This window comes from Macaca mulatta, chromosome 1, assembly GCF_049350105.2.
Source record: "Macaca mulatta isolate MMU2019108-1 chromosome 1, T2T-MMU8v2.0, whole genome shotgun sequence".
In the NCBI taxonomy this organism is placed as follows: Eukaryota; Metazoa; Chordata; class Mammalia; order Primates; family Cercopithecidae; genus Macaca; species Macaca mulatta.
In genome coordinates, this window is record NC_133406.1 from 35,838,539 (window position 1) to 35,862,303 (window position 23,765).

Here is a 23,765-nt window from a genome sequence, read left to right on the forward strand (position 1 = left end):
AAATGGTTAAACAAATTTTGGTATACCCTTACAGTGGAATAAAAAGGAGGAAACTATACATGCAACAGCATGCATAAATTTCAAAAACAGTATTCTAAGTAAAGAAAGACTACATAGTGCATAATTCCATTTATATGACATTGTGGAAAAGATAAAATTATAGGAACAAGTCAGATTAGTGGTTTCCAGGGGCTGAGGGTGAGAAGAAGGGATTGACTGGCTACAGAAAGGCATGAAAACTTCTGGGGTGATGGAAATGTTCCGTATCTCACTTGTATTGGTGCAGCATACATTTATCAAAACTCATCAAACTGTACATGCAAAAATAGAGATTTGTGTTTTGTAAATTACACCTCAATAAACCTGTTTTAAAAGAAATGTTTTAAAACAAAATACATAAAAAGTTGGACATAAAAGGTTTGAAATAATGTAACAAGAAGGTAATAAAAATCTGACATGACACATGCATGAAAATGTCTCTAAGAATGTAGTTAGTTAATAAAGTATGCTAGATATCTTCCATTGGTCCCTCTAGCAGATCTTAACATGTCAATATGTGTTTTAACATGTTATAACATAATACCTATAATATATGTTTTATATTTTAACAATAATTATACGTAATATAGCATAATGACATCAATGTGTCAACATCAGTTATATCTGATTAATGGATATGTGTTTATTAATTTCTGTGCTTTGTATGTTTAAAAGTTTCATAGTAAAAGTTTTAGTTAGCTTAATTAAAAAAATAACATTGAATGCTTGTTAAAAATGTAGATCACTGTGCCCCAATCCCCAAGATTCCGATATATCAGATCTGGGCTAGAAAAACAATTGTGATTTATGACAGAACCTTTTCTCTTTCCTTTTGATGCTTAAATTTGAAAAACAAAAACAAAAAGCCTGCCAGAGGATAAACTACCCATACTAAAACTAAACTATAATGCACTTTGCAACTATTTCTTGTTTTGTTATTCTTGTCATCTACAGTTTCCCTTCCTGTTTGGACTTCCAAATAACCAGAAGACAAACTAAGTAAAATATAAAGACTAGAAAGTAAACTTTAACGTTTTTAGTTACTCTTCTCCTTTTTCCTTGTTAATTTTTTAGAATCACATTTTAGTCAACATTTAGTGAATATCTACAAGTTCCTAAGTTATATTAAGAGAGCAAGGAAGGGAATAATTTATATATGACACAGCTTTTTTTCTCAGGTATTTACAATCCATAATAAAACAAACTAAAATATGTAAAATACATAGAGATTTTAATATACTAATAAACTAAAATTTGAAAAGCAAGAATGAAAACAGTTCTTACCTGGGTCCTTTCTAGTTGACAAGGTGGCATTTTTGTACTGTGAATCAGGTAACATTTTGAGAAATTGCCATTTAAAAATACTTAACCACTTAGAATTGCTATAACATTATCCCTAATCCCTGTGTGATCACTGATGTGAAAAAGTCTCAAGCAGAATTAAAGCAGGGTTTTGTTGCATATCCCTACATTTTTCATGTGAAAGGTGATAACATGTTTCTCAGTCTCCACTTCTACCTGTCTTAAGAGAACACAGCACTGCTAGGATGCTGGCAAGGCAGTGTCCCTTATTACCGCCACTGAGGCTTCTGAGAGCAGTTGCATAGCAGCAGTTTTATTTCAGTTACCAGTCATTCCCAGCTAGCCAAGTTCAGTCTTCAGGGAATACTCCAGTTTGCAGGTGGCCAACAACTTCAGTTATCATTGTCTTAACATTTACCAAGCTCCAGAGAAAGGCAATATTTGGCTTTTTCTTTCACTGACTGTTGCTAATTTTAAGCCTTATTTTGAAAGAAAATAATGAGTACCAACTAATTAAATCATTTTAGTTGTATCAATTGCTATGACAATGTAGCTTTTTTTAAAAAAATGAGCTTTTTACTATTTTTAAGACTTGTAAATGGTAGCAACAGCATTTCAAAAAATTGGATAGAGTAGGATTTGTTTTGAGTGTTTGATTAGTATGCTTTCAGATTAGGTTGGTGTCAGAAGGATGAAATCAGTTTATTTACGTTCTTTCTTTCCTTTGTTTCCATTTAGACTGAAACATCATTCACACTCTTCCCATTTTTATAAGGCATGGATATAATAACTGTGAAAGAGAAAAAAGCATTTTTCTCTTGGTATCCATCTATTTTTAAATTTTATATTTGGATTTTAAAATTTTATACTCAGTGACCACAGAATCAGTTACATGTAAAAGCCATTTCAATAAGGTTTTGATTTTACTTCAGTTTAATTATATAGCTAGGAATCCTTGGGGCAAATTCTTGTAAGTCAAATGCCACACTAGCAGTTTTTTTGTTTTTTAGGTTTTTTGTGGGGTTTTTTTTTTCTTTTTTTCTCTCATATTTTGAATTGTCATATTACATTTCTGGCTGTTTATGATACATAATTCTATAATAAGGTATGTGTAGAAGTTACATATAATACATATGGGGAAAATAAGTTGTTATAGTACTTAAAGTATTTGATGTGGAATTAGAATGTCGAGAATTCATATAGCACAGTGGTTAGAAAGGAAGGGTTCCAATGTGGGGCTACGTAGACTTAAAGTTCTCCTCTGCCATTTAGCATCTGTGTGACCTTGGTAAAGTCATGTATCTTCTGTATTAGTCTGTTTTCACACTACTATAAAAAACTACCTGAGACTGAGTAATTTATGAGGAAAGAGGTTTAATTGACTCACAGTTCCACAGCCTTAACAGGAAGCATGACTAGGAGGCCTCAGGAAATTTACAGTTATAGCGGAAGGAGAAGAAGGACCTTCTTCAAGTGGAGGCAAGAGAGAGCAAGCTGGGAAGTGCTACACTTTTAAACCATGGGAGGTGGTGGGAGAAGATTGCGTCATGGGAGAGGATTTCCCCTATGCTGTTCTCATGATAGTGAGTGAGTGAGTTCTCAGATGATCTGAGGACACACGGCATATGATTTTTCAGTTCTGAAAGCAATTTTTGAGCCCCTACTAAATACCAGGTAGCAGACCTGCCCTGGGAACACAAAGATTGCAGGGTTTAGTGAGGATGACACATAAGTGGGCATGCACTGTGCTAAATGTAAGGCTATCTCTCTATAAAGCACAGAAGAGGGGCACGTAATCTAGGGCAGGGTCAGGTAATGTCAAAAAAGACACCCTAAAAGAGATCTTTCCTCAACTCTATCAAAAAGAATGATTCAGCCAGGGAGAAGGAAGAGAATATGAGCAGTGGTAAACATGCATGGTGAATATAGAGAATTGCAGGTATTTCAAGTTAGTGGAGGATGAAGTATGAAGTGGAATGACCAGGGATCAGGCTGGAATAGTAAGTCGTTACCAGATGATACTCTAATATAGGCAGAACTCTTACCAGGGCCATTCTTAGCTGCTTTTAGGTACCTTTGGGTTAATTATCCATCCCTTCACCAGTCAGATGGATCCAGGGCAGAAAGATTGCATGGCAGAAAGCACAGTGACCTGAATATGTAAGGAATTGCTCAGAAGGGGGCAATGGGCAACTGGGCTTGACATGTACTTTGTTGTTTCACAGAAGAGGATAATGCGGGAAGGCTCATTACATGGTTGGTCCAGGATGGAGGGATAGTAGAAGCCAAACCAAGCTTGGAAACAGTGAATTTTTTTGTGGTTTCATCCTGTACAGCTGTGTGGTCTTCCTAAAGAGCTTCGTCATGGCACCAGGAAGATTGACTTAAACATTGTTTTAACTTTTATTTTGGATAGCTAATCATTAAGAAAATAGAGGGTGTTGGTAATTGAATAGCGTCAGATGATTAGCTGTGGAATCTAGGGAGAAGGAAAAGAGAGCAGGAAAAAACAAGGGACAGGGAGAAAATGAGGGGGTCCAGAAAGTGAAGGTTTCTGTTAGGTTCAAGAGTAGATTAATGTGGAGAAAGAGATATATGAAAGACATGTGATTAGGGAGGAAATCAGAGAAAAAAAAATTGCTGTTTAAGATGTCTGAGGATCTCTGAATGATGATAAAATCTAGTGTGTAGATAGAACAGTGGGTGGCTAAAATATAGAAGAATGAAGCTGGATCCTCATCTCTCACGTTATACAAAAATCAACTCAAGATGGATCAAAGACTTACATCTAAGACCTGAAACCATAAGAATTCTAGAAGATAACATTGGAAAAACTCTTCTAGACATTGACTTAGGCAAAGACTTCATGACCAAGAACCCAAAAGCAAATGCAACAAAAGTAATGATAAATAGATGGGACCTAATAAAACTAAAAAGCTTCTGCACAGCAAAAGATATCAGAATCAGTAAACAGACAACCCACAGAGTGAGAGAAAATGTTCGCAAACTGCATCTGCCAAACGACTAATATCCAGAATCTACCAGGAACTTAAATCAAGAAAAAAAACAAATAATCCCGTCAAAAAGTGAGCAAAGGACATGAATACACAATTCTCAAAAGAAGATATACAAATGGCCAACAAACGTGAAAAAAAAATGCTCAGCATCACAAATTATCAGGGAAATGCAAATCAAAACCACAATGAGATAACCACCTTACTCCTGCAAGAATGACCGTAATTAAAAATAAAAAAATAACAGATATTGACATGGATGTGGTAAAAAGGGAACACTTTTACACTGCTAGTGGGAATGTAAACTAGTACAACCACTATGGAAAACAATATACAGATTCCTTAAAGAACTAAAAGTAGAACTGCCATTTGATCCAGCAATCCCACTACTAGATATCTACCCAGAGGAAAAGAAGTCATATGAAAAAGACGCTTGCACACATGTATATAGTAGCACAATTCACAATTGCAAAAATATGGAACCAGTCTAAATGCCTATCACCTAATGAGTGGATAAAGAAAAGTATTCCACACACCGTGGAATACTACTCAGTCACAAGGAATGAAATAAAAGAATGAAATAATGGCATTTGCAGCAGCCTGGATGGAGTTGGAGACCATTATTCTTAGTGAAATAACTCAGGAATGGAAAACCAAACATTGTATGTTCTCACTTATAAGTGGAAGCTAAGCTGTGAGGACACAAAGGCATAAGAATGATATAATGGACTCTGGGGACTTGGGAGGAAGGGTGGGAGATGGGTGAGGGATAAAAGACTACACATTGTTGCAGTGAGCTGAGATGCTGCCACTGCACTCCAGCCTGGGCGACAGAGCAAGACTCCATCTCAAAAAGAAAAAAAAAAGACTACACATTGGGTACGGTCTATACGGCTCAGGTGATGGGTGCCCCAAAATCTCCCAGATCACCACTAAAGAACTTTTCCATGCAATCGAACACGATCTGTTGTCCTAAAACTATTGAATAAAAATAAAAATTGAATTTAAAAAAATGAGTGGGTGGAGAGACGACATGCAGAAATGGCACACCTCAGGTGGCTGAAGGAGAGAAATGTATTTGGTGTCTGCCATATTTTTGCAACCTTCAGTGACACTTTTGTCCATGTCACTGATCTTTCTGGCAAAGAAACCATCTGCTATGTGACTGGTGGGATGAAGGTGAAGGCAGACCGAGATGAATCCTCGCCATGTGCTGCTATGTTGGCTGCCCAGGATGTGTCCCAGAGGTGCAAGGAGCTAGGTATCGCTGCCCTACACATCAAACTCTGGGCCACAGGAGGAAATACGACCAAGACCCCTGGACCTGGGGCCAGTCGGCCTTCAGAGCCCTTGCCCACTTGGGTATGAAGATTGGGCGGATTGAGGACGTCACCCCCATCCCCTCTGACAGCACCCATGGAAAGTGGGGTTGCCATGGTCACAGTCTGTGAACAGGACTCCTCAAACTATTTTCTGTTAATAATTTGCCATCGTGTTAAAAAAAAAAAAAAAAAGTGGGTGGCTGAAGGGGAGGATACTGAGTAATGGAGTCAAGGAATTATGAAGCTAGGGTACTAGACATCACTATTTGGTTATTTTCTAGCATGGTGTTAAGAGACAGAAAAATATTACAAGCTAGGGGCTAAAGTTCTTAATGAATAAAGGAAAGTGAAAGAGAGATTGAAACATGAGAGCAACAAAGAGAGATGAAGAATACTAAATCAAGATGGTGTGTACCTTAAAAAATATGCATTTACTCCAAACCATGATTTCATGGAAGATCGATTTGGAAACAGTCATGGTAAGCTAGGTAAAGTCCAGCTACCTCTTCCTGGGTACCACTGAATATTGGGTAATGGAGAATGAAAAAACTTCAACTAACTAGAGCTCTGAGAGAAACAGTTTCTTGGGTTAAAACCATGCTTCGACCGGGCGCAGTGGCTCAAGCCTGTAATCCCAGCACTTTGGGAGGCCGAGACGGGCGGATCATGAGGTCAGGAGATCGAGACCATACTGGCTAACCCGGTGAAGCCCCGTCTCTACTAAAAAATACAAAAAACTAGCCGAGCGAGGTGATGGGCGCCTGTAGTCCCAGCTACTCGGGAGGCTGAGGCAGGAGAATGGCGTAAACCCGGGAGGCGGAGCTTGCAGTGAGCTGAGATCTGGCCACTGCACTCCAGCCTGGGCGACAGAGCGAGACTCGTCTCAAAAAACAAAAAAACAAACAAACAAAAAAATGCTTCATTTACCTCAAGGAGATGGCCACAAAATTTTGAAAGGTTTCACTACCTCCAAGAAGTGTTACTGACCACTCTGTACAATCTTAACCTTTTTCTTATGTGTTCCTAAATCAGCCATAATTTCATGTATATATTTGTCAAGGACTTACTAAAGTTTAGACATTGTGGTAGATGTTAACGTAAATATAACATTATGCCATCTCCTCAAAAGTTTAAATGCAAGACTTCTTGTTTCCAGATAGGAAAACCTCAACTGTAATTTATGAAATACTGGAGGCTTTGTGTGTCCAAGTCTGAGAGATAAAAACTGCAGGGGTATTCATTAATGGAGAGGCCACAATTTTAAAAAATTTTACCTCCTGGAGTCCTACCAGGTTCCTAACTGATAAGAAGGAAGGAAAATCCCCAATTCCAGCCCTCTCTAGCCATCCCCTTCCACCTAAGTGGAGTGGGTGAGGTGAGGGGCACTGAGAAGCACTTACGAAGTTCACAGTCCAGAAACACAGACTCATTAAAACACTGAGATCTAACAGGACTTCAGAATGTTTTCCCCCACCTTTCTACTGCATTACTAAAAGCCTGTTTACTGCAGTTCCTGTCACCTAGTACAGCATATACAGCTAGCAAGAAAAAAATTACTGAACATACTAAAAGGCAGAAAACAGTTTAAAGAGACAGAGCAAGCATCAGAACCAGCCTCACATAATATTGAAATTATCAGATCAGAAATTTAATGCAATTATGATTAATATACTAAGGGCTCTAATGGATAAAGCAGATAGCATGCAAGAACAGGTGGACAATGTAGGAAGAGAGATAGAAATTATAAAAAAGAAACAAAAGGAAATGCTGGAAATCAAAAACACTGTAGCAGAAATGAAGAATGCCTTTTATGTGCATATTAGTAGACAGGACACAATTGAGGAAAGAATTTCTGAGTTTGAGGACATCTCACTAGAAACTGACAAGACTGAAAAGCAAAGAAAAAGAAGACTGCAGAATAAACAAAAAACAAAAAACAGAACAGACCCAGAGGAACCTTAAGTACGTATTACTAAGTGAAACAAGCCAATCTAAAAAGGCTGCAGTATGATTCCAACCACAGATGCTCCTTGACTTACAATGGGGTTATGTCCAAATAAGCCCATTGTAAGTAAAAAAATATCCTAAATTGGAAAGTATTTAACATCCTGATAAACCCATCATAAATCAAAAAATTGTTCAAACCATCTTAAATGGGGGACTATCAATGTATGACATTCTAGAAAAGGTAAAACTATGGAATCGGTAAAAAGATCACTGTTTGCCAGAGGTTGGGGTGTGGGAGGTGCTGCGGGATGAAGAGGCAGAGCACAGAGGATTTTGAGTAGTAAATGTGGTCTGCATAATACTGTAATTGTGGATACATGTCACCATACATTTGTCCAAACCTGTAGAATGCACAACACCAATAGGAAACCCTAAAGTAAACTATGGAATATGGGTGATGATGATGTCAATGTAAATTCGTCAATTGTGACAAATATTCCAGTTTGGTAGGGGATGTTAGTAGGAGTGGCTATGCATGTGTAGAGGGAAGGGGAGGAACATTGGAAATCTTTATATCTTTTATTCAGTTTTGCTGTGAATCTAAAACTAAGTTAAGAAATATTCTCTCTGCTTCTATCTTCTGAAAGACATTGTAGAGAATTGGTATCATTTCTTCCTTTAATATTTCATGGAATTCACCAGTGGAACCCATCTGGGCCTAGTGCTTTTGTTTTGTAAGGTTATTAATTATTGACTCAATTTCTTTAATAGATATAGCCCTATTCATATTGTCTATTTCTTCCTGTATAAGTTTGGCAGATCGTGTCTTTCAAGGAATTGATCTGTTTCACCTAGATTATCAAATCCCTTTGCACCATTTTAATGTCCATAAGACCCATTGTGATGTCCCCTCTTTTATATCTAATATTAGTCATTTGGGTACTCTCTATTTTTTTCTTAGCCTGGCTAGAGACTTACAAATTTTATTGTTCTTCATGAGGAACCAACTTTTGATTTTATTGATTTTGTCTATTGATTTATTGTTTTCAATTTCATTGGTTCTGCACTAATTTTTATTTCTTTTCTTGTGTTTGCTTTGGATTTAATTTGCTCTTTTTTTTCTAGTTTTCTAAGGTAGAAACTTAGTATTGGGTTTAGATCTTTCTCCTTTTCTAGTATATGCATTCAATGCTATAAATTTTCCTCTAAGCACTATTTTTACTGCATACCACAAAATTTTGATGTTGTGTTTTCATTTTTATTTCATTCAGTTCAAAGTGTTTTTTAATTTCTCTTGAGATTTCTTTTTTGAGTCATGTGTTGTTTAGAAGTATGTTGTTTAATTCCCACATATTTTGGGGTTTTCTAGTCATCTTTCTATTACTGATTTCTAGTTTAATTCCATTATGGTTTGAAAGAAGACATTGTATGATCTCTTTTCTTTAAATTTATTAATGTGTGTTTTATGCCCAGAATTGGATCTGTCTTGGTGAATGTTCCATATGAGCTTGAGGAACCTCTATTCTGCTGTTGTTGGATAAAGTAGTCTATAGATGTCAATTATATTCAGTTGATTACATGGTGTTTTGGAGTTCAGCTATGTCCTCACTGATTTTCTGCCTGCTAGATCTGTCCATTTCTGATAGATAGGTGTTGCAGTCTTCAACTATATAGATTTATCTGTTACTCCTAGCAACTCTTACCAGTTTTACCTCATGTCTCTTTACACTCCGTTATTAGGCATGTGTACATTAAGGCTGTCTTCTTGGAGAATTGACCCATTTATCATTATGTAATGCCCTTCTTTATCCTTGTTAAGTTTTCTTGCTCTGATATCTGCTCTGTCTGAAATTAATATAGCTATGCCTGCTTTCTTTTGATTAGTGTTGGCATAGTATATTTTTTCCATCCATTTACTATTAATCTTTATGTGCTTTTATATTTAAAGTGAGTTTCTTGTAGATGATATATAGTTGGGTCTTGTTTTCTGATCCACACTGACAGTCTCTTTTAATTGGTGTATTTAGACTATTGACATTCAGAGTGATTATTGATTTAGTTGGGTTTCTAACCATATTTGTTAACTGTTTTCTATTTGTTGCCTTTGTTCTGTGTCCTTATTTTTGTCTTCCACTGTTACAACCTTTCACGATTGTAACTGAATGACTTATATGATTCCATTTTCTCTCCTTTCTTAGCATATCAGTTATGCTTATTTTTTTAAAAAATTAGTGGTTTCCCTTGCAGTTTTTTAAGTTTATAACTAACCCAAGTCCATTTTCACATAACACTATACAGCTTCCTAGATAGTATGAGCACCTTATAATAAAATAATCTTAATTCTTCCATCTTGTCATTTGTATCATTAGTATTCATTTCCCTTATATATAAGTATACATAAGCATATATATCATATATACATAAGCATACATACATAAGCATGCATAATTAAATACATTATTGTTATTATTTTGATATTAAATCAATTAAGAAGAAAAGCAAAAGGTTGTTTTATTTTCACTTATTGCTTCTATACTCTTCCTTTTCTTAAGAAGGTCCAATTTCTGACCTATATTGTTCTTTCTCTCTAAGGAACTTCTTTAAACATTTTTTGCAAGGCTGGTCTACTGGCAACAAATTTCCTCAATTTTTTCATGTATGTGAGAAAGCTTTATTTCGCCTTCACTTTTGAAGGATAGTTTTGCAGGTTATAGAATTCTAGGTTGATAGTCTGGGTTCTTTTTTTTCCCTCTCAACACTTTAATATTTCACTCCATTCTCTAGTTTGTATGGTTTCTGAGGAGAAGCCAGATGTAATGCTTATTTTTGTTCCTCTGTACATAAGATGTTTTTTCCTTCTGGCTTCTTTAGGATTTTTTCTTTCTCTTTGTTTTTCTGCAGTTTGAAAATGATATGCCTCAGTGTAGTTTTGGGGGTTGGGATTTTTTTTCTTTTAGGGGTTTTTTTGACATCTATGCTGCTTGGTATTCTCTGAGCTTCCTGGATCTTTGGTTTGGTATATTAATTTGGGGAAATTCTCAGTCATTATTGTTTCTGATTTTCTGCTATTTATTTCTCTTTTCTCCTTTTGGTATTCCCATTACACATGTTATGCCTTTTGTAGTTGTCCTGTAGTCTTTGGATATTCTTTTCTGGGTATTTTTGTTTGCTTGCTTTTCAGTTTTGGATGTTTCTATTGATCTATCCTCATGCTTAGAGATTCTTTCCTCAGCCATGTCCAGTCTACTAATAAGCCTGTGTATAAATTTATATTTAGTGTCTAAATTCTGTATTAAATGACAAGTTCCTTGAGGGCAGAGTTTGTGTTTATCTTTGATTTCCTTACAACTCCTAGTAGAGTTCTCTACAACAAATAGGCATAAATTTTATTAAATACAGTATATCATATTCTGTCATATGAGGTATGATATAATATGTGCCACAAGGCTGGATGTGGTGGCTCACGCCTGTAATCCCAGCACTTTGGGGCGCCAAGGCAGGTGGATCACCTGAGGTTGGGAGTTCGAGACCAGCCTGACCAACATGGGAAAACCCCATCTCTATCAAAAATACAAAATTAGCCAGGTGTGGTGGCACATGCCTGTAATCCCAGCTACTCGGGAGGCTGAGGCAGGAGAATAGCTTGAACCTGGGAGGCGGAGGTTGCAGTGAGCCGAGCTGAGATTGCACCATTGCATTCCAGCCCAGGCAACAAGAGTGAAACTCCGTCTCAAAAAAAAAAAGTGCCACAAAAAAGGTAGAATTAAATTACTAGATAAGTGAACGTCTACTAATACTGTCTCAGTCAAATGCTTAACTGCATTTTTGTTAGAAATGTATGTATCATTTTTGGTCGACTCCTTGGCCTGGATCTCAACCTAGGTTTTTGAAACAACACTAAGCAATCCTATTAAAATTCTATAAACTTAAGCCTGGTTTGCTGACTACATTTATTAGCAGATGTGGTGACTCATTCTGATTGAGTCATAGAAAATAATACATAAAGCCTTTGCCTTTATGTACTAATGACTATGACTAATGACAGTGACTCTCCCTAATGACACCAAAATTGTACAGTTGACCCTTGAACAACATGGGGGTTAGAGACACCACCCGCTGTGCAGTTGAAAATTTTCATGTAACTTTTGACTCTCCCAAAACTTAACTAGTGTTAGCCTACTGTTGACTGGAAGCCTTGCCAATAACATATACAGTCAATTAACACATATTTTGCATGATATATGTATTGTATGTTGCATTCTTAAAGTTGTCAACTAGAGAAAAGAAAGTGTTATTGAGAAAATCATAAGGAAGAGAAAATATACTATTTACTATTAGGTGGAAGTGAATCATCATAAAGATCTTCATCCTCATCATCTTCACATTGAGCCTTTTTCCCTTGCCTTCAGTCAATCTCTACATACCTATAATAAGTTGGAGTGAAAAACAGCCTCTAGGGTATTAGATCTGTGTGATATATACTAGGAGTTTTTACACTTTCTCCTTGGGTGGCCAAAACAATAGGATATAGCATTATAAGTATTACCTTTCAGTAATCTAAATAGTTCTGCTTCTGATTGGGTATGTTTGTTTTCATTTTCCTCTAATCAAAGGAGCAATGCCTGCATGTTTAAAAAATAATTTGGCTTGGTAAAACACTGTAGCAGTCTACACTGACGTTCACCAAGTGTTTTCAGTTCCCTTTCTGAGTACCTGGTAGTACTGTATATCCCTTCCTCCATTAAAGTTAGATATGGTCATGTGATTGTTTTGTCAGTGAAATGAGACCAAAATTGACATGAAGCTTTAAGAGCTAGTACATGTACATAATTTGCTATTTTACCTTTATCCTGCTGCAAAAACTGTAGAAGCCCAGATAGAGAGCCTCCCTTAGCCTAAGTTCCTGAATGAGGACAGCATAGACAGGAACTCCCCCAACTGCCAGTTGACCTGCTCATGGACATGTAACATATTTTATGCCACTAAGATTGGGGAGTAATTAGATAAGCATAACCTAGCTTATCCTGATAAATATAGCCTTCACCCCAAAACAGTGGGCTTTGGTAGTTACTAAAGGAATATAAAAGATTCGATGTGCTAATATTGGCCTAGTATTTCTTTTTCTTCATTACAGAAATGTTTATTGTACACAGCTTATATAAAATGAATTCATCTCAAGATGATTAGAGTCATTCGCCATGTGTCAGAGTATTTTTCTTTGAATTAGAATCTTTGCTTGAGATATTTTATTTTATTTTATTTTATTTTATTTTATTTGTTTTTGAGTTAGGGTTTCATTCTATTGCCCCAGCTGGAGTGCAGTGGTACAGTCATCACTTACTGCAGCCTTGAACTCCTGAGCTCAAGCAATCCTCCCACTTCATCCTCCTGAGTGGCTGGGACTACAGGCATGTGCTACCATGGCTGGCTAAATTTTATTTTATTTTATTTTATTTTTGTAGAGATGGGGTCTCGCCATGTTGCCCAGGCTGGTCTTGAATTCCTGGCTTCAAGCTATACTCTCACCTCAGCCTTTTCAAAATGCTGGAACTATAGGCATGAGCCACCATGTCTGACTGAGAAATTTTAATATGCTTCTATAAGATTCCTTTCACCTGCCAATGATAGAATTGTAAATTTCTTGAAAGTAGTGACCATCATTCATTTTTGCATTTATTCTTTTATTCAACAAACTTTTGTTAAGTGCTCATTATTTGCCAGGTGCAGAGTCAAGGAAGATGTTCAGGGAACTCTAGATAGTTTGGTAAAACTGGCAGGAGGCAGGCAGGGGCCAAAGACTGTAAAGCACTTTGTTAAAGTCTGGAAGCTTTAACAATTTCATAAATTATCTATACTTCATTTTAAAATAGTTTATCCACATTCATTACTTAATTTTATAATGCCATATCCAAGGTGACACAGACCGAGTTTTAACACTTCCGAGACCACCAATACATTGTATTTTACAACTTAGTTAACTCCTTTTTACATATCTTAGAATAAAGCTTTTTTTCTTCTATCAGTATCTTTTAATTTCTCCAGTGCACCAAGTGCCTTCTCACCTGGGGGCCTTTGCACATGCCATTTTCTTTGCCTGTTTTCCCTTAGTTTGGGAAATCACTAGAGGTCATTTGTACTGAAATTGTTGGTACCATCTTCATAGAAAGGAATATATTTGTCTATGTTATATTGTTGTGCTTTGGGAAATCTACCAGTAAAATTAGAAGTTTTTTTTTTCTTCTATAACTAATATAAACATTAAGAAATAAGAAATTAGGTGCTATTGGAAAGTTTAATTATCCCAATTCTCACAGAAGAAAATTTTCTCATCACATTGCCAGGTGGTTTCAAGCAACTCTTATTTACAAAATTGAAGAGCTTAAAAGCTAAGTTCTATTTCTGGTCTTTATTGTACAAATCTAAATACCTGTTGCAGAGACAGTGTGGAAGAGTGACGTTCCCTTTTTGTTCTCTCTCCCATTACCTTCTGCCTTTCCTTCTAGGGATTCTTCAGCAAGCGCCTGAAAGGCTCCATCAAGAGGACCAAAAGTCAGTCAAAGCTTGACAGAAACACGAGCTTTCGGCTTCCATCCCTTCGCAGTACAGATGACAGGTAGGAAGTTAACTTTCTTAAAACAAAAAAAAGCAGTTTGAGAATGAATTTTGTTAAGGCATTTTGGTCTGTTCTGAATTTCAATCAATGACAAATAGAAAAATACAATAAAAAATTGACTTTTATGTCACGCTCATATTAAGGCAAGATGCAAAATATTGACTCAAATACCCAACCAGTTTAAGAATCTTATAATATTGGAGAGTTTGTGGATACATAAAAACTAATTTCAGGGTCAGTTAAGCTGTTTCTATAGAATCAAGTTATAGTGGTCGGAGGTGTATCTTTTGTTTTGTTTTTGGTAGAATGACTATAAAGAATTATAATGATGATAGCTAAACAGTTTTAGCACTGTCACAGAATGCTTCATACATGTTATCTTGTTTCATCTTTATAATAACTCTAGATGATAAATACTATTATTATCACCATTTTATAGATGAAGAATCTGAAGTACAGAGAGGTTAAATAATCTTGCCCAGGGTCATACAGCTAGTAAATAGCAAAAATGGTATTTGAACTTGGGCAGTTTGGCTCCATAGTCTATGCTTTTTACTGCTATGTTCTGTATGTAAAGCATATGAAATTGGCCTTGTTGGTTTGCAATTACATCTAGAAGACGTGTGCTGAAAAGGAAGCCTGGATGGATTTCAATAATTAAGACGATTAGCTTGAGTAAACCTCAAATATATAGCTCCCTAAGGATAATATCCTTCAAAAATCATTGAATGTGTGCTGACACATTTTTGACACGTCATGTCTCGATAATGTTCAGAATTTTGGAAGTAGTGCTTGTGGTATCAGCATCAGCACATCGTCGCTACCACCAATATTTATTAAGTACCTATTCTGTGCCACACATGTTAAATGTAGTCTCATGTAATACAACAACCCTAGATACTATTATTATCCTCATTTTATAGATGAGAAACTGAGGCATAAAACGTTTGAGAAACTTGCCCAGGGTCACACAGCTAGTAAGTAGTAGAGCTGGGATTTGAACTCAGGTCTGCCTCTCATATTTGATACTCTTATTTATGTTTTACTTTTTTTTTTTTCTGGTAAGTGACTGTTTTTCACTTATCTACCTAGAAAACAGAAATAAAATTATAGATTTGCCGAGCAGATGATTACTGTCTTTATTTTGTAAATGAAGGAACTTGATGGGGGACTACTGCTTTATTAGCCCTTCTTGAACTACATTAAAGGTGCTCTGTGAAATTTGCAAGTCAGCCCAATTTGCAGTATATTTATTATCTCTTTTATACCTCTTTGTTTTAAAGTAATCATAAAAAATATTTTTGAAATATTTTTCTTAGTTTCCTATTATTCTATAATTTTCATCATTCCAGGAATTCAAAGCATTTTATTAATGTCTCAAAAAATAGAATAACAATTTTTTTCAGATTATTGATTCTTAAGAACAAAGATGTTGTGCAGCAAATAAAACAGTCCCAATTCAATAGCCATTTTCTTAAATCCTGCAGCATCATGTAGAAACTTGGGAGACAAGTTTTTTTTATAAGTTTACCTTATTTTTTAACCTTGCACTAAATATTAACTTCTTTATTTCAAACAAAGGGCTCTCTCCTATTTCATTTTGTTTTAGGTTGCCCATGGGAATTGTTTGACTGAATTACCAAGAGATCATTTTCTCCCAGAGTCTCTTGTATTTCTATTATATGGTTACTGTATTTTTAGCCTTTCCAGTGATCGAAATGTATTATTTGTGACTTTTATGCTGTTATGCTTTAATCAATAGCAAAGTCTTTCTTTCTTAAGTACAGCACAATAAAAAAGTGGTAGTAAATCTCAAATATTAAGTAACCCTTTTAATTTATCAACTCCATTTGAATTGCAGAGATTTCCTATACAGAAATTTTTCAAAAAACTTTTTCTTGTATAGGGATGTACTCAATGTAATTTGAATGTGTTCCAGTTTTAAAAAAGACTCTCTTGCCTTCAGATCGTTTGAACAGTCAGATAAATAGAGCTAAGGTACAAGATACTCATTAGCTGAGTTCTTTGAATTAGTGCCCTTATAGGTGTGACCAAGTATTTTCTGAAGACCTCTGATTTTCCTGGGTCAGATGCATCAATTGCTGAAGTCAGCCACTTCTTTCAAAATGTTATACAGTGTCTAAATCTAAGTAGCAAAACATTTCTATTCTTTTATCCAATCTGTGGAACCTCCAGTTAGAGGTAGTAAGCAGCTCTTTTTTTTTCTGTTTTTAAATTATAAATTAAAATACTCACTTGTCTTTGTTGTTTTGGAGGGGAAAAAGTTTCAGTATGTAAATAAAAAGAACTAAAGACCCTCTTTATCTTTCCTATCTCCCCACATAAATAACCTTATTAACAATTTTTATATTTTTAAACCTCTTTAAAACTCCATACATAAAGGGAACCCAAGTATATGTTTCCATATTTTAATATAAATGGGATCATATTATGCATTTTACTTTGTGACTTCCTTTTTAGTATAAATATTTTGTACTCTCCATATGTCAGTAAATGTCAGTCCACATCATTCTTTTTAACAACTGAATATTTGTATGCTACAGTGTTTTTATAATAATGTATGTCACTTCTCTATTGATGGATATTTACATTGTTTCCCTTTTTTGATACAAAATAGAGATGTCATGAACATTTTTGAACATGTGCGTTTTTGTACTAGTGGCTGGGTTGGATTTCAGAAGTAGCACTGCTTGGTATAGAGTATGTACGTTATCAAATTTTCCTTCAAAAAAGGACCTTTCCCACCAACAAATTAAGGTTACTTTTATCCTTCAGACAACCTTTTCCATTTTGTCAATATATTGAAAGAATAGAAATAATAAACACTTATGTAGTATTTATTATGTGACAGATATATTCTAAGTACTTTATATAAGCTAACTCATTTAATCATCACAACCACCCTATGAGATAGTCACTGTCATTACTCCTATTTTGAAAATGAGAAAACTGAGACACAGAGAAATTCATAAGTTGCCTGAGGTTATAGAGCTTGGATAATGAGAGAACTGAGGTTCAAACCCAGGAAGATTGGCTTTAGAGTCTGTATATGTAACCTTTACTGTATATTACCTCTCTAAAACATGGGACGGGGGGGGGTAATTTCTTTGTTTTAATTTGTATTTTGATAATACTTAGTATACTGAATATCCTGTTATATGTTTTCTTCTTCTGTGACTTACCTGTTTCCTTTGCCCATTTTTCTGTTGAGTTGTTTATCCTATTTCTTATGATTTGGAATAGCACTTTTTATTACTACGGATAGTAAGCCACTACTATGCATGTTGCTAAAAATTTTCTCCCCATCTGTTTCTTGTGTTTTAAAATCATGTCTTCAAGTTACATGGAAGTTTTCAATTTTCCTTTCTCTGATATGTCAGTCTTTTTGGGTGGGAAGCGGGGCTTATCTGATCAAATTTGATCAGAACACTGAACTCAAGAGGTGAGGGACCTGTTTCTTATTACATTCTTCTTTATGATGATGTGCAAATCACTTTATTTTTCCCTTCTTCAAGAGGGAGAAATATTCTATCTGGAGCAATCCAGAGGATAATGAAATAGTGGACATGATATTTTGAAATTTTCAAAGTGTTGTGTGTGTGGTTTTGTTTGTTTTTGTTTTTTTGTTTTGTTTTGTTTTTTGGTTTTTTTTGATACAGAGTCTCACTCTGTTGCCCAGGCTGGAGTGCAGTGGTGCAATCTCAGCTTATTGCAACCTCCACTTCCTGGGTTCAAGCAATTCTCCTGCCCTAGCCTCCTGAGTAGCTGGGATTATAGGCATAAGCCACTGCCTCCAGCCAGAAATCTTCAAGGTTTTTGAGATAAACCACAAAGCTTATCTTCACTCATAACATTTTTATTTTTATTTTTCGAGACAGTGTATTTTTCTGTCACCCAGGCTGGAGTGCAGTGGCACAATCACGGCTCACTGCAGCTTGGACTTCTCAAGCTTACTTAATCCTCCTGCCTCAGGCTCCTGAGTAGCTGGGACTACAGCCACACACTACCATCCCTGGCTTATTTTTATGCTTTTTGTAGAGATGGGATTTTGTCATGTTCCCTAGGCTGGTCTCAAACTCCTGGGCTCAAGCGATTTGCCCGCCTTGGCCTCCCAGAGTCTGGGATTATAAGTATGAGCCACCATGCACAGCCCTCATATTTTTAAAAGATAAAATTATTCTTAGGAGGTCTGAGTTACCACTTTAAGATAGCAGAAAAACATTTTTAAATCAGTTAATTTTATCTAAAAAAAAGCAAGCTGTGGAAAATACCATAGTTTTACCAAATAATGTTTCTAAAATCCAAATGTGTTGATATACAGTAACACATTCAGTATGTGACAGTTATGTACAAGCTACTATGCCGTATGCTACAGAGAATATAGCATAGAGAACCAAAGATACAGGCCTCAACCTCGAGGAGTCCAGTAAAACAGGTAAGTGTCAAGGAAGAAATGGTATTGGTGAAGATAAAATTACTTCTTGTTGAGTGGATCAGGAGAGACCTTAGAGGGCAGTGGCCTGTTAGTTGGATCTTACAGGTCTATGTACTTTCAACATAGAAATAGACACACACAGAACTTTCCTTGGAATGGAAATAATGAGCAAAAGTAGAAAGTAGGAAATTATGGAGCTTGAAGAGAATTACTGAATAGTTCAAGGTATTAACATGTAAAGGGGCAAGGTAGGAAATAAGTTTGGAAAGGTAAAATTCCAGTTTTTAACTTAATAGGTGAAAACAGTTCTGCTTTTTTGTCTTAAAAATTACTTAATATGAGAAATAAATATGAACTCCATCTTTAATGAAACTAGGAAAAATATGAGGGATAGATTATTTAATCTATAATTCTCACTTAGAGGACAAACAGATTAGTTACCTACAAAAGGAAATTCTAAAAAGAAGTCTATACTTAGGATTCAGTTTAGTTGCCAATTAACAGATACCCAAAATAGAAATGACTGAAACAAGGTAAAAAAAATTTTTTTTCACTTCTGTCTGAAAGTGGACAGTCCTGTTCAAGTCTGCCATCTTTAGGATATTCAAGAATCTCCTTATAGACATAAGATAGCTACTAGAGCTCCAACCATAACATATTTGTTTTAGATACCGGAAAAGATGGGCCCATAAAAAGACACATGCCTTCCAGCTGAGTTATCTCCCTTTAAAGCAATCTCTCTGAAACCATACCTAGTTGACTTTGACTTCTTGTCTCATTGCCACCTTTTTCTAAGGGAGCCTGGGAAACTTTATACCTGGATATATTGGTGGGCCCAATAATATAGGAATCTGTTCTTAAGGAAAGAGAGAGGGATGGACATTGGTAAGACAGCTATCAGTCTCTGCATAGGAAGTTGATTTACCCACCTACTCTGGAAAGGTTCAGCTTCCACCCAACTCTAGAAAGTCAGCAGCCAGACTTACCCCTGTCACATAGCAGTTTGGAGAAATTGAACCACCCTGGAGAAACGGACCTACAGATAGCTACATTTGTATCTGTAGGTCCTTTTTGCCTATTAAAATCCCAGCTGATAAATTCATTCCTACGTAGATCCAAGAGAAATAAAAATATATATTCATATAAAAACTTGTGTGTGAATGTTCATAACAACATTATTCATAATAGGCAAAAAGTGATAACAACCCAAATGTCCATCAACTGATCAATAGATATACAAAAACATGATATACCCATACAATAGAATATTCATCAGCAATAAAAAGAGTACTGGTACATGTTGCAATGTGTATACATGTTTTCAACCTTGAAAACACTGAAGTAGGAGGATTGCTTGAGCCCAGGAGGTCAAGGCTGCAGTCAGCCGTGATCGTGCCACTGCGCTCCAGCCTGGGAGACATTATTATGTCTCAATAATAATAATAATAATAATAATAGGCCAGTCAGTCACAGAGTACTACATATTGTATGATTCCATGTATAAGAAATGGAAATGCCAAGAATAGGCAAATAAATATGTATCACCTTGAAATATCTGAATGCTAAGGTTTAAAAAAATATATATTAAAATCTTCTAGAAAGAAAAAATAGGTTACATACAAAGGAATGTTGGGGATCAGGGGATGATGTTGGAATTCATAGTAGAAATAATGAAAACCAGACGTTAGTGAAGCAATGTCTTGAAAATTCTGAGTGGAAATTATTTTCAATCCAGTATTCCACACCCAGAGCAGATCTTGAATGTCAAACTGAGGAGTTTGGATTTTAGCGTATAAGCAACAAAGAGCCTTTTAAACATTTTTGATCAAGGAAATGGCCTAATCAGAGTTTTGCTATGGATGGATTAATCCAGCAGTGGAATTTCAGGTAACTTAGTTGCAGATACTAAGTTTGAGAGACCAGTTAACAAAAAGCTATAAGAAGATATATTGAAGGCTCCTAGGCGAATAGTAGCGGTGGAAATGGAGAGGCAGAGACGAGATAAGAGGAACGTTTTAAAGGCAAAATCAATAGGATGTCACAAAGTCATCATTGTTCCAAAGCCATCTAATCAGATAAAAGCCAGTAAAGTGATTTCCTAGAATCAATATTGGCAGCATTTCCACATTAAAGCCATGTCATGTAGGAGGGTGTTGGGACACAAAAAGACTCTATGATGTTTCTGCCTTTCATTCAAATGCACTTAAAACTAGGAAATGACTGAAAACAGTGGTACTATATTGTCAGGCATTCCAAGATTCCAAATGCCTCTTGCCAGCCTTGCTTTGGAAGTGCTACTTAAATTTACCAAAGACTAAAGGTAAAGATGAGCATATGGAATAGAATATTCTCACCCACTCCAAACTTCCCTCAAATAAAAACCTTCACAGTAATGTTCTCAATTCTAAGGCCTGCTAACAAAGTATGGTTTTAACTAGTCTACTTTTTCTATTGTCAAAAGATACCTGAAAGTAAGTATGGTGTTCATTGGTAGGTGGAATTATGGAACGATATTCTTTGCTTCTTGAGTTTCTCCTTATTAATTAGAATTGTTTAACTTTTTATTTTGAAATTATATGAAGAAAGTTGCAAAAATAGTACATAGAGTTCTGCAGACCCTTCCCCCCAGCTTTCCCCAATAGTGAGGTCTTATAACTGTAGTATAATATCAAAACCAGGTAATGGACATTGGTATGGTAATATTAAATAAACTGCAGACTTTATTCAGTTTTCATCAATTTTACATGCATTCATTTGTGTGTGTGTGTGTGTGTGTAGTTCTGTCCAATTTAATCATATGTATAGATTTGTGTAACTACTACCGTGATCAAGATAAAGAACTCTTTCATTACCAAGAAAGAACTCCCTCTGCTACCCCTTTATAATCATATCCACCTCCCCACACCTATCACATCTCTTAAAAAACTACTAATTTGTTTCTCATCTCTATCGTTCTATCATTTTAAGAATAGTGTTTAATAGAATCATATAGTATATAATTGGTTGAGATTGCCTTTTTTTTGCTAAACATATACCCTTGAGGTCCATCCAAATTGTTACATGTATCAGTAGTTTGTTTCTTCTGTTGCTGAGTAGTATTTCATTGTATGGATGTACTACAGTTTGTTTAACCATTCACCCATTGAAAGACTCGGGTTGTTTCCAGTTTTTGCTATTATTCATATGAATAAAGCTGCTGTGAACAGTTAGATACAGGTTTTTGTGAACATGTTTTCCCTTCTGTGGGGTAAATGCCCAAGAGTATAATTGCTGGGTTCTATGGTATGTACATGTTTAGGTTTATAAGAAACTACCAAACTATTTTCCAGAGAGGCTGTGCCATTTTACATCCTGATAAGCAATGTTTGCAGGGGAATTTTTTGTGTCCCAAGAGATTTTCACTTATGTTTTCTTTTAGAAGTTTTATGATTTTAATTTTTATATATAAGTCTATGATCCATTTAGAGTTCATCTGTGATTGCTTTAAATAAAAGATCTTAATTCAGAACTTATTGGTGGTCTCTCTATATATATATATTCTACATATATATTAAATATATATATATATATTTTTTTTTTTAAGAGACAAGGTCTTGCTCTGTTGCTCAGGCTAGCGTGCAGTGGTGCCATCATAGCTCACTGTAACCTTGAACTCCTGGGCTCAAGCAGGCCTCCTGCCTTAGCCTCCTAAAGTGCTGGGATTATGGGCATGAGCCATGGCACCCTGCCCAGTTTAAGATATTACAAGATTCCAATCAAAACTACAAACTTGCCCCAGCCATACCACTTACAGGCAGTCTGCCTGCCTTTGGAGAAGGAAGTATGGTAGACTACTTTCTTCTCTCATCTGCTTTTCCCCTCTAGCCTACTAACCATGTTTTTAGGTACCCTCCAGGTTTTGGGGAAGGAGAAGCAAAAAAAAAAAAAAAAAAAAAAAAAAAAAAGATGAGAAAGAGGAGAAGAAAATCCTACTACTACTATCTTAGCCTTCCATAATGCTCTGAGCCTAACAGAAATTTAAAGCTGACTTTTCTCTCATGGGGCGATTTGGGGACTTTTTCAGAGATTTATCCCTGAGGAGCTCTCACCTGTGGTTTTATTGACTTTGACAAATACATTTCTCTTCAAAGTGCTCACTTGCGAATCCTTTCTAGCAAGGAGTTCTTGATGCTTTAGTTTCTTCATCACACAGTCTTATGGTCCACAGGAAACCTCCACAAATCTTCTTCCTTGTAGGTAGCAGGAGGATGCGCCTCACAACTTCTTTCAAAAATTGTTTCTCACAAAATCTTTCCCATTCTCCATTCTCTGACCACTTTTTATAGTCTTGACATAACTGAGAGGATCAAGGTAGTGGAACTGGTTCTAAAACATTTCCTTTGTAAATGCTGCAGTTTGTCTGATACTTGACGTTGGTATACAGAATCTGTTTTATTAGGTGTCTCAATTGAAACTTCAATTTTCATATCTCATTGCCTATGTATGTAATACTTCTATAAATCTGTAATCTTTAGCTACCTTTCAAAATGCAGCATGGCTCAGTCTTTCCCTCTCAATATTGTGTCCTGTTACTCCTGCCAAAAGTCTTCTTTATAATATTATACTTGCCATACTGCTTCTTATTTCTCTGCTTTTGATCTTACTGTCTCCTCTAACCCAAATGCCATTTCCTATTCCTGTACCCTCTCCTTTGTCAAGCTTACTTCTAGTTTATCCTCATGCAACAGTACCCAAGTCAGGAGTTACATGCTCCCTCCCTTCTTTTTGGTATTCTTCCCACATATCATCCTAGACTAAGTGCCTACGCCACCCCCCCAACTACCTGTGGCCAACTCTGCATCCTTTATCCTAGGACTAACTGCTTCCTATTGAATTTATCTTTTCATATGTCTGCTTACTGCAGCAGATTGAAAGATCCTCCAGGATACAATCTTTGTATCCTCATCCCCTAGCACAATGGCTGTCCTATTGAGGAACTCAGTACACATTTGTTGGCCTGAAACAGAAGAGGAGAGTCAAAACTGACTTCCAGATAATAAAGAATTACAATCTTTTAAAATATGGTCTATGTG

At 35.9% G+C, this 23,765-nt stretch overlaps 1 protein-coding gene across 11 annotated transcripts in view; it reads left to right on the forward strand.

The window, feature by feature from the left end:
• RASAL2 (RAS protein activator like 2) overlaps positions 1–23,765 on the forward strand; it is a 367,690-nt gene that overhangs the window by 299,192 nt on the left and 44,733 nt on the right. For all 11 annotated transcript variants that reach the window (XM_015123037.3, XM_015123044.3, XM_015123051.3 and 8 more), the window contains one exon: positions 14,128–14,237. In XM_015123037.3, the coding sequence (XP_014978523.3) occupies positions 14,128–14,237 (110 nt within the window). The remainder of the gene's footprint in view (positions 1–14,127; positions 14,238–23,765) is intronic.